General features: G+C 36.1%; 1 protein-coding gene across 5 annotated transcripts in view; it reads right to left on the bottom strand.

Annotated features, from left to right (window-relative positions):
* CDH19 (cadherin 19) overlaps nt 1-12,570 on the bottom strand; it is a 117,407-nt gene that overhangs the window by 25,888 nt on the left and 78,949 nt on the right. For all 5 annotated transcript variants that reach the window (XM_074576558.1, XM_074576559.1, XM_074576557.1 and 2 more), the window contains 5 exons: nt 11,029-11,323; nt 4,033-4,152; nt 3,245-3,409; nt 2,315-2,499; nt 873-1,126 (listed from right to left, as the gene is read on the bottom strand). In XM_074576558.1, the coding sequence (XP_074432659.1) occupies nt 873-1,126; nt 2,315-2,499; nt 3,245-3,409; nt 4,033-4,152; nt 11,029-11,323 (1,019 nt within the window). The remainder of the gene's footprint in view (nt 1-872; nt 1,127-2,314; nt 2,500-3,244; nt 3,410-4,032; nt 4,153-11,028; nt 11,324-12,570) is intronic.

Genomic DNA, 12,570 nt, shown 5'->3' with positions numbered 1-12,570 from the left:
GCAACAGAGTAGCACACCTCCAGGCACTTACAGGTTTGGCTGTGCTACCCTAGCTCCACTGCTATTCAGACCCTCTTCCAGGCCACTTTTTAAAATATCAGCCAATCTCAAAGTGATTACAAAGATGCACGAACAAAGCTAATTAATTTATATTTTGGGCTAGGGGTCAGGTGTTAACCTACTGTACTGGTTTTGTCTGGGATAGAGTTAATTTTCTTCACAGTATCTTAGATGAAGCTGTAGTTTGTATTTGTGATGAAAACAGTGTTGATAGCACAGAAATGTTTTAGTTATTGCTGAGCAGTGCTTTCTCTTCTCACACTGCCCTGCCAGTGGGTGCACAAGAAATTAGGAGGGGACACAGATGGGAAAGCTGACCTCAACTGACCGAAGAGTTTTCCCATAACATAGGATGTCATGCGCCACAATAAAACTGGGAGGGGCTGCCATTGCTCAGGGACTGGCTGAGTATTGGCCAGCTGGTGGTGAGCAAACGTTTTAAGGGTTTTTTGCATCACTTGTGTTTCTTGGGGTTTTATTGTGGTGTTTTTACCTTTGCTGTTTTCTTTGTTTCTTCTTTTTTTTTTCTTTCTTTATTTTTTTTTTTTTTTAGTTAGAAAACTCTCTTTATCCCAACCCATGAGTTTTCACACTTTTACCTTTCTGATTCTCTCTGACATCCCAATGGGCGGGGGAGTGAGGGAGTGTCTGTGTGGTCCTTAGCAGCCTAGCAGGGTTAAACCGTGACACCTAGAAAAACCTAGGCTATCCCAGTGAAAGCATGATTAACTGTAAGATAAGCAACAGAAACAGTCTTTGGAAATCCCAACTGCATTTATATTTAAGGCCTGTTAAATTTTTAAGTTAGGTACCTGACTGGAGAGTCATCATCGTCTGGATCTCTAGCAGTTACAACGCCTACCAGTGAGCCACTCATAGCCCCTTCAGCAATCTCCATCACATAGTTCTCCAAGGTGAAAACTGGAGGTTCATCAGCATCTTCCACACTGATTTTGACAACAGTTTTGTCTTCAAATGGTCCTTCTTTCAGAAAACGGTAATCGATGTACCTGTTTACAACTTTTGCTCGAATACTGTATCTCCTCTTGCTCTCATAATCCACTCTCTATTAAGAAAGAAAGAAAGTGAGCTGTGGAATATTTCTTCACATTTGAATAAATACAATTCAATAAGTAGTGTGGGATTAAAGACAAAATAGTGCTACTCTTCTTTTGGGAATGTTTCAAAAGTAGTTACTTCTAAGATTTCTTTTTTAGGTTAAAACCACTTTAAAATTAAACTTTGCTTTCACATATAGTCTGGCTTTAATGTTACAGTTAAACAACAACACCGTAAAAGTCTCCCCATAGGATGTCAGCCCTAAGAAAAACAGCTTCTTCTGTTAGTACTTGTATTTCCAACATAGGTATAACCTTAGTGAACACTATTCTTTACTCTTACATAAACAGTGTGAATCAGTAAATCTGTGGGGGTTAGTTGAGTATGTCAACATTTAGTCTCTAAAGGAAATAAATTCCAGAAGGCAACAAAGAGTGTTTAATAAAAACACAGTTACATTACTATTTTAGATAGTCATGATCTTCTGTAATTAAAAAAAGAAACACTGAGTTGTAGTAAATCCAAACAAACCCACAAGCGAAAAACCCTCCAAATTTATAGCATTCAGTTCTTCAGGCTCCTGGATTTCACTGTATTATCAAACTCTATCATCATTTCAGATGATGAACAGATGACCCAGAAATCTTCCTACATGATTCCAAAATAAATCATACAGTATCAAAGCCTCTTAAATATCTTTAAATATCTTAATTAATAAACTGTCATCTTTGTGAGTATATTTAGTGTCTTTTCAAAGCTATGTCATAATAAAACTCCACTATCTATCTACTACTGTAATACATTCTGGCTTCAGTTAAGTTTAACAGGAGGTGTTGGAGGTGAGGAAATATTGTGTACAATTTATTGATAAAGATTTTACAGTGATGCACAAAAGAGATAGAACATTTTCTCACAATGGGATGCACAGCTAGACATAACATTAAGATATGTTGACTGCCACTCTTGTATTCAGCAGTGGTAGGAATGAGTCAAAAAAAGTAAGTAAACAGAAAGAAAAGCATCTTTCTTTTTATCCCCCTAATATCCCAATCAAATCACAAAGCCTGAAGAAAAAAAAAGAATAGAATAATAAAATAGTAGAATCCAAAGCAATAGGCCTTTTTAAACATCCAGCTTGCTTAAGGAGGTTCTTTCCAGTATTTAGAGATTTTTTAGGAGGTTTCTGAGATCTCACCTTTTTTAATAAGATAATTCCTTCTTGAGTCTCATTGTTAGTAATGATGTCAAAAACACCTGAGCTATCTTCTTCAATGGAATAGTTCATGGCTGCATTCTCCCCTATGTCACTGTCTTCTGCGAAGACTTTGCCTATAGTAGTGCCCACAGGAGCCTCTTCAGAGACGTTCATATGGTAGAGTCCTAAAGAAACAAATGCTGGCACAGTTTAGTGATCTGCCATGGTCGATAGCTGCTGTAGCTATGATGGCCTGAGGGTCTCAGAAAGTTGGGGAAAGCCCCCAGCTTTTATTAGAGCAATGGATTTAATCCAGCAATAGATAGATCTCAGGGGCAGGGGATGACAACCTTTCCACTCATGAGTCTTCCTCTTTCAGCCCCACTTTAACAGTAAATAAAGAGCTAAGGAGAACCAACAGGGTGACAAAAACCAGTGGAAGGCAGCACTTCCCAACTGCATTTCACTAGTTCTTGCTGACAGCGCAGCTGGCAGATCCCACATCTGTTACAAACTCCCTGGACAGAGAAAGTCACACCATTTGCCAGAACCTTTACAGTATCTGTCAGCAAACAATGAAGAGAGGAAAAAAAGAAATAAGGTGAGTGAAAATGGAACTAAATATTCCATTGCCCAGATTTTAGGCTTAGGTGGAGCAAACTATATGGAAAGCAGTTTAGTAAGTCGTTTGTCTCCAAAGCCTAGCAATAAAACCAGTAGGCCTGAGGCCTTTTGTAATGATAGGTTTTCTTTTCCTCTTGGTTTTTGAGCTTTTGTGTGGGATTTGTTATTATTTTACTTTTATTTAAATCTGTACACTGGAGTCAAAGCGCAGACCTGTTCTGAAAAGACCTACCAGTGAACATAACAGAGCTACAGTGGATCTAAATTTCCTCAAGACTTCAACTACTGTAAGTAGCCTATACTTACGCTGTTGAAATTTAGGTGGATTGTCATTGATGTCGGAGAGGTTGATGGTGACAGTAGCTGTTGCTGAAAATGCCCCTGCCTGCCCAACCATATCTTTGGCTTGGATGATGACCAAATACTGATCTTTTGTTTCTCTGTCCATTTGGGAAGCCATTCTGATGACCCCTAAAAATGAAAATCATAATATAATGACATATGATAGTCACATTTTTTCCCAATGTCTAACCATATGAGTATAAAATGCATCATTGGACACAGTTATAAGTTTACATTCTAGACCGTGCACAGCACAACTGTCCTAATACTGTGAATTAGTACTCATGGCAACATCTATGCTGTAAGACAGATCCATTCTTCGTACTTAGAGTTCTGGGGAGCAGAACACACCATATATGTCCTCTACCATATATAACCATCTTTCTTCCTCAGAAATCAGGATTTTGGAGGGATGACACATATTGGTGGTTTCTCCACCATAGAGATAGGAACGTCACATAATGACTCATAGAGCTGTTCCTAGGTCTGACTATGGGGTAGTCAGAATTCAACTCTTTTCTTTAGCAAGATAATTTGCTAAATAAATTGTTGATTCTCTAGAGATAAAGAATTTCAGCTTCCTATGGGAAAGAAAAAGTTTATTTCTTTTAGATCTACAGACTATACAAAGATGTACAAGTGTAGGGTGGTGTCAGTTAATTTTTGTGTTGAAATGAAGAATGACATTTTTGCTTGCATCCATTTTATGTTAGTTTATGAATGTTTTCAAGTTACAAGATCATTTGTAGTACCTGTCTTTGGCTCCACAGAGAAATAAGGCTGTCCCTGAATGAGACTGTAAAGCAGACGGGCACTATTCCCATAAGAAGGATCATCACCATCTGTAGCTGTTACCTGTGTAACCGAAGTACCTCAAGGAAAAAATAAAATAGATTATGTTTATTTTCTTCTTGTATAAATTATCTCATAATTACAAAACATGAACTTTTTAAAAAAAACTTTTAACATAGCAGTTATATTAGCAAAGAGCCTGGAAAATTTACAGAGAAAATGGCACCTTCTAAAATTTATCATTAAAAAGTGAAAATATTTCCTGGGCAACTATTCTTGTTGCATTCATATTTTCAATTAAAATAAAAAAAAATAGCATATGACTTTTCAGCACTATATTTATGTTGCTTAAAATACTACATATCACATGCCTTTTTCCCTAATTTCTGGTATGTGAATGGAGTACAGCAGATTGTTTCTCCTCCCCTTTTATGTTGTTCAAAGTATTTTATGGAAGTTTCCCATGGGAATAAGAAAACACAGCCGCTTTATCACCAGCAGGCCCACTGGTGATACAGAAATTAATTGTTAGCAAGCAAAGCAGACAAGAAGTATAACAAGGCTCTGATGACATATTTTATCCTTGAGTCTTTAATGAGCCTGTCCCAGTACAAGAGTGACAGCAGATTCCCCGGTGCAAAACCACATCAGAATCAGTCTGGCTGAAAGTTAGTTATATCCTAGATACAAGATTGACAGCAATCTCGTGGCACCATGAGTGCTGATTTTCCTTTAAAAGAAAATATTCACAGTAGCATCATTTTGCAAGGTAATAATTATTTTTGTCTTTATTCCTCACCTAGATTCTGCTTAAGAATACAAATATCACTTCTCATAAGGAACAGCGGGAAATCAAGCTACTTTCTAAAACTTTCTGGAATATGTTCACATGGTTGCACCTGCTTACCAATATAGCTGTATAGTTATGCTGGAGGAGAAAAGAAGAAGAAATGATGGAGTGCAAAGAGTTAGACCAGGAACACCTTTTTTATGACAAACTCAAAGTTGATATTTATCCCCAATTAAACAAATACATTAATTTTAGCAGTTCAATAGTTTTATTTTCAAAAAGAAATGAAGAAGGCTTTCTCATATAAGGATATGCTGAATAAAATATTTTGATAATTTAAATTTATTTTTTTTTGCATTTTCTTTTTATTTGTTCATCAGCACTTCCAGTGATTCCATAATGCATGTTAACTTCTCTCAGAGTGGAAGCACACTAAAGTGTTATTAATTGCCTCCAACTTTTGGAGTTGTATGCCCTCCAAAACATACCTGCAATACCAAACTTCTGACATTTAGGTGTATATTAGGTGTGTGCATAGATGTATACATATATATACTGCTCCTTATTGCTCCGGAGAAATGTTAAAGATAAAATGACAGATTAATACTTAATCAGTCAACATATATGCTTCAGGAAGAACAATATTTTTAATAAGACTGAAGGGAAATATTCAGCTACACAACTGTTAATGTCATATCAGCTCCGGTCTGTGGAAACTATTCTAACTAATCCAGGAAATTCATCCTCTAAGACAATTCAGCACAACTAGAATCCAGTTGCTTTGAAACAAACAAACAAAAAAATAGAGAGTGCTAGTTAGGAAGGGATCAAAAACTATGAATAATGCAATAGGTACAGTCTATTATAAATGCCATTTTCTACTAAATAAACCCAAGTGTCCACAACTACGTTTAGAGATGGACTTGTTTACAGCACTGTATTTAATAAATCAGGGATAAAATACGACATATATAGGACTGCAAAGTTATCACTACAGCATTTGTGCATCTCATTCATTTAAAGGTATTTATTTTATGTGCAGTTTCTAACCATTAGAAAGAAATATTGAATTTAAACCAGCATTTGCTGCTTCTCTTAGCCCCAGCCTACTTTTCTGCTTGCCTGTTGACTCTTCCAGAGTATAGCAGAAGGTAGAAGCATGGAATTTGCCCAGCTGGGCTCAGGGAGATGCAGCCAGTGGATATAATGGAAAGGTGAGCAGGCAAGGGGCATGTGGTAAAGAGGGAGCTGACCTGGAGGGAAGAAATAACAGATTTCCTGCACTCTCAGGAGGAAGACTATTTCTAAATTGGGGTGGCAGGATACCATGTAAAAGAGGACTATGCTTTCTCACATTTTCTTTAGGACAAAGATTTCATAATCGCTATATGAACCTCTACATTAAATATAGACTATGTAGTAAGCGGAAGAAAAATGTTATCCTGGGTTTAGAATGTTTTTTCAGTTTTTAATTTTTCACTGTCATGAAGCCTGTATTTCTTTATACATTTTACCCGAGGCAAAAAAAAAGCAAGCCATTTACCGAATGGAATCATGTTTACCTCGACATTTATATTTGAGTGACAGAAATTACAATGTTAATATTATGTACTCAAAAAAACTCGAAAAAGCCATTTTGTTTTAACTCCGTGGTTGGGAGAAGAATAATTGATCAGATACAAATAGTATCTTTTTTAAAAATCGATGAAGACAGAACAACCCCCCCAAACAAGCAAAAAAAACCCCAAAACAAATCCCACTTCATGACATTGCATCCATGACATGATATCATTGACAAACAAACTATGATAGAGTTTCACAACACTTATGTGAAAATGGGTATCATGGCAGAGAAAAATTAACTGAATATGTCTGTGGGCTTTCAAACATGCATTTTTGAATATGGGAGTCTGTGTGATGTTGATATAAAATTTAGCCCCGAATATGTGTTTTATCTACATAGTAATGTCTTAAGCTGGATAATAAACATGCTTACACATTTTTTGCTTTTTATTACTTTATTTAAGGCAAACTGTATTTTGCTAATTGCTGTATAAGATTTTTCTTTGTATTGCTGCAGCCTTGGTTTTACCCTTCTTGGGCAAAAAATAGTAGTGCCATTTATATGTTGCAGCCTACTAGGTAAACTATAGGGCCCTCACATGGCAAATAGTTATTCATTTTTCTAACTAGAGCTTGAAATCTATAAAAACGCTAAACACTGATATATTATTACATCTGACCCTTAACCATTCCATCAGATACACTGCATTTGTACAAGTTTAACAGCTATATGGAAGATGCTTAATGTAAAATCGTACCAAATGCCTGAGGGAAAACCAGAGTCCTGTGTTCTCAGAAGAGAGTCCATTTGCTGACATGCTTTTCATTTACTGTGACACTTGCATAATAAAATTTAGAACTTAAGATAAAAGAGAACTAAGAAAGAAGTAAAATTTGTTCTAATTTCTTGGCACATTAGTATATACATATACTGATATTTGTACCTAACTTTAGGCAAAATTACATGTCCCTATTTTGTTTTTCTGTGGTTCTCTGAGGCAAGTGGTCAGATGTGAATTATCCTCTCCTCGTTTTCTTAGTTCCAGACAAAATGTGCAATAACAGTGAACCGCTTTCTCAAGTATAGACTACGCTTCCTGAGCATGTTTTCTGTGAGGAAATTACTAGGAGATCCCAGGTCTAGCATCAGTGAGCTGAACTGCTGCTAGAGAGCTCTGAAACAGAGCAAAGGCCAAGTCTCTCTATTGCACTGTATCATTTAAACTAATTCTGGTCTACATCCCTTATTATCCAAGGGGATGTTCTATTTTACTGGGAGAAAAACACTGCTATAATGAACCATTACAGTATCAATGCTGCAAATTTTAGTTGGCTACTGTTTCTATCTACTGAGAGGTTAGAAATTTCCTTGTAAGGATTAACGCTTTAGGATGCACACTGAAACAGGTTTCACCTCAGAATTGCAGTCCCTACCCTTTGACAAGCAGGGTAAGTGAGCCTAGAGAAGTCCTCATGGTGGACTTCAATCACCAAGGCTCACCTGTTTCACATGTTCGGGCTGACTACTAATTAATGTATATACTATTATACATCACTCCATTTACCATTTATAAACCAGGCATACACATTAGTATGCCAGTAGTGTAGTAGTGTCTACATGGAAGAAGTAGGTGAAAGAATTATCTCTGAAATAGCTACAGTATTAGTGCTAGAGAAGTCAAACACAGACCTCTTCTCCCTGGTGACAAGTGATAGGACGAGGGGAAACGGGCTCAAGTTACGTCAGGGGAGGTTTAGATTAGATATTAGGAGACATTTTTTCACTGAAAGGGTTATTAAACATTGGAATAGGCTGCCCAGGGAGGTGGTGGATTCACCATCCCTGGAGGTGTTTAAAAAAAAGGTAGATGGGGCACTTAGGGACATGGTTTAGAAGTGGCTCTTGTCAGGGTAGGCTAAAGGTTGGACTCGATGATCTTAAAGGTCCCTTCCAACCTCAACAACTCTATGATTCTATGATTCTATGATTCTAAGAAGCACTGTAGAAAATATTTCAATATTCAGATTAATGTATTTCTACTCTTTACCAGATACTTTTTTTAAATAATCTTACAGGAATATCACAAAATAAATTAAGTTTTTTACAGTTTAATTAATCTTATGGTGGAGTGATATGGTATTTTAGGAATTTAAATATATAATAGATGGCACAGGAGATTGGATAAAGACTGCTGAGCTTTTCATTTTTACGGTGTCAGTTTATAGCCAACTCAAGCCAATATAGATTGAAACTTTTAATCTGTCAATTGTTTGTTGATGGTTTCAGGTGAGAAACAGAGGTATACAGGAAAAGATTACTACTGTTGGTTTTGTCGGTAAGTACCACCCTAACTTTTTTCTTTTTTTTTTTCTTTCCCCATATCATCTCCATTAAGACAGGAGCTTATCAGTGAGATAAAACAGAAAGAATTCATAAGTTAATTCTTGATATACTTCTGTGAATGGTTACAGGTCTCTATGAGTATAAATCAAGACAGATTAAATTATCAGCTATTTTAAAGCCACTTTTTTAAGATAGCAAGTGCCTTATAAACAATGCTTTACCATGCGGGGTGGGGTGGGGGGGGGGGAGGGAGAAAATGGCATTGTCAAAGTCCTAAATTTGTGTAACCACAGATAATTCTAGACAATGAACTATGCCCCTTACCATTATTACTGTGAGCACACACAAAAAAAAACCCAAATGCAGACATTGTTGACAAGACACCTGTCTTCTTATCTCCAAACCTGAGTGAATTAGCAAGATGCAAAGGCTAGAGATACCCTCTGAACAAGCAACAAGTTGTGTTAGAAAAAGTTGTTTGACCAAGAGCTCAGATGCAGAAGTCTTGAGACAAATAAGCCTGTCTGTATGGAAGAAAGTGGCAGTGAAGGAACAATCATACACCCAAAAGTGATTTCTGTAGTAGAAGGTGGTATAAGCAGGGTGACTGGGAAATTAGTTGATTAAACATAAGTCGTTTGTAGCTATTGCTCGTAATGATGGTGCACTATTGCTTCCTGGCAGAAATTAGGATACTAACCCCACTTTTGATTAGACCCCAGGCATGAATATCCTTTTCCTGCAACTGCTATGCAGGCTTGCAGAAGATGATAAAGTTTACAGCTCCCTGTGAAAGATTCACTGAATCTGCTCTAAAAATCGAATGGGTAATGCTGAATGAAACACAGTTTTTATTACCTTTTATGATCACTGATACTATTAAGTTAATGACCTCATTAATTCATACAGTTTTAAGTAGCACAATATTTGAATTTCGTTTCAATATTATTTGCAATAGAAAAAACAAGAAAGATACAGTTAGGAATTTAAAAGATTACTGGGATCCTTTCTGTAAAACTTAGAGAATGTAATATTCTCTTTATTTTGAAGATATTTGTTTGGATATAGCAGTATTCATAACATGCTTGTTTATGTCATCTGCATTCATACTTTGGGTTTTCTTAAGGATTTAAATTTATACGTAGACATACTACGTATGCATATGTGTATGTACACATACACCTATATTTGCCAGATGTTAACTTTGTTTCATATTTGTTGTATTAAGTTTCCAGATACATGACAGATCCTATTGCATATCTGTTTGACCGTGTAGACATGGGAAAGAAGAGGTACAGGGGTTAAGTTCTTCCTCTTGACAGGAAAATTACCATTCATGTGCTTAGGAAATCGGACGTCAATCCTTCACTGCACAACATCTAATCCAAAAAAAGAGAAGCTGACTGATAGGAAAGAGGTTTCTCAGTGTAGGCATCATACATGATGTGAGGATATTCACTACATCAGCCCCAGATCAGCTTCTTACCATTCCTGTTCTGGACTCACTACTAATAGGAAGGAAACTATCCTTATGGGGAAAATCATAAGTGCCTGTGATGTGAATGTGATTCTTTTCCAGTTACAGTACAACATGAATTATACCACATAGAGAATAATAAAGACATATTATTTAATTATTAAACAGAATCAGAGTAGACTGAAGGATGCCTTTGAGTACTTTTCAGTTTAACCAAGCTTATATTTATGTTCTTAAAAGAGTTAACTGAGGTCAGAGGACTTTGACGTTTACGTGCATGCTACTTTTCTTTCAGGTTGGTAGAAGCCTGAAGAGCTGACAGGTTGTAACAGCAATCATACATGGGGAAATTTTCTAGAGACTAGGGTGCTGTAGTGATCGAAAAAGTAGTAAAATCTGTCAGCCCTAAATCTTGTTTGCAGTGTCAACTGGCTATAGTACTCTGCCTATTTCAAATGGTAATGTTACATTTTTAAACAACTACCAATTTCAAGTCTGAATCACTGATGGGAAAGACAGCTCTACAGTCCATCCAAGCATGTATTCAGATTCTGTAAAATGTACGTGTAGGTACCCAAATATTTAAAGGCAAGGATGTTAAGTAGAGGTACGCACAACCTTCAGTTTAAGCACATAGCTTTGCAAATTTCCAGACTTGTAAAATAGTTTGCTTCCTTCTCACTGAAAGGCAGTCTATAAAATATGCTATTAAGATTTTATATCAACATAGATATCTACAAAATAATCAGGAAATAACGAGTTTGGTTCACAGCATGTCGTACCTTCAGGTGACATCTCTGGAACAGTGGCCACATAAGGTCCATCCAAGAATTGTGGTTCATGATCATTGATATCTCGAACCTTGATAATAAATTCTGATTCAGGTTCAACAGGAAGCTGAGTGCTCCTGCTTATTGCTTGTGCTCTTAGAGTGTAGAAGGATTTCTTTTCTCGATCCAGCTTTTGTGTCACGTAAATTTTGCCATTATTTTCATCAATGATAAAAGTGCTTCCAGCTCCCTCCCCAGTCAAAATGTATTTTAGGTTGCCATCCTGTTTGTCTAAATCTGATTTCAGCTGCAAGTATAAAACAGAAAATAAGCCACATTTTGGGAGGAATAAAGTTTTGGAATATTCATTTTAGGCTTTGTTTTCATTTTACAGTGAACCCTGTCACTAGTGAGCCTTCTTGGATACTAATATTTAAAAGAGGGTACTGTCATATTTTCAGGTAGTCATAGCTCAATTTTAAAATATTGATATAACAGACATATACATGCATGGTAAACCTCAGAAAAAAGTTGCTTCAGCCACTTTGAAGTACAGAGAATGAATATAAGTACCTACTTTAGATCATTGCTTTATCAGCACCCATAAACTTCTGCTGAAAACAATGTAAAGGTCATTAAACATAATCTAAATTTATTATTATGAATGAAAAGTGTACTTTGCAAGTTTTTTTGGTTTTTTTTTTTTTTTTACTCAGCAATACTAAAAGTCAGTACCAGAGACAGTGGTGTTCTACTTCCGTTGAAATATTAAAGAGATTGAAAGCCATTCTGTGTTATAAGCCTATATTATTTGTTCTAAAATAAATTGAAAGACATTTTCCATTTCCTTCCAGGATGATCTGCATGCTTTGTTGTCTTGCTAAGATGAACTTTATGGTGATGATTCCTCTCATGAATCCGAGGTCTGGAGACCATTGCAGTCCAACTGCATTTATTCATGCCAATGGAATATTTATGTTAATGTTAACAATATGTAACAGTACTTTTTTTAATAGCAATAAATTAAGTCCTTAACATGTCAAGCACCCACAGGTGGATTTTATGGGAACAGCAATTTCTATTGTATCATTAAGTCTCTAATTTTTTTCTTTGTTTATTTTGGGTTCATAACAAAAGATGTCAAATTCTCAAAGAGCTTGGATAATCATTGAAAAATCCAGTATAAAAAAATAATAGTTTTATTTAACCTGCTTCTCCTATAAAGCAGCAGGCTTTAAATGCAAATAATTTGTCTCCCCATTGACTTCAATAATCTCACTGTTTTGCTTCATGCATATTGATCCTACATCTCGGTGTAGGATATGAGTCCACAGAGTGGGAAAGAACTAACTATGTGGTGTAAATGGCACACTGCCCTATACTCAACATATTTTGTAATAACTTCTGAAGTTGCAAAAATCATTTTAGCTTTTCTTTGGAACAATGCCCATGCCTTTGTAAGATTTTCATAATGCATATTTGTCTGCATGCATCAAATGGATAGTTTATTCAGAGTGTGACTGGGACACTGCTCTGACATGAGAAACAGTTTTG

This window comes from Larus michahellis, chromosome 2 (genome assembly GCF_964199755.1).
Source record: "Larus michahellis chromosome 2, bLarMic1.1, whole genome shotgun sequence".
In the NCBI taxonomy this organism is placed as follows: Eukaryota; Metazoa; Chordata; class Aves; order Charadriiformes; family Laridae; genus Larus; species Larus michahellis.
The sequence above is the reverse complement of the archived record's forward strand: the minus strand, read 5'-3'. Positions and strand labels throughout refer to the sequence as shown.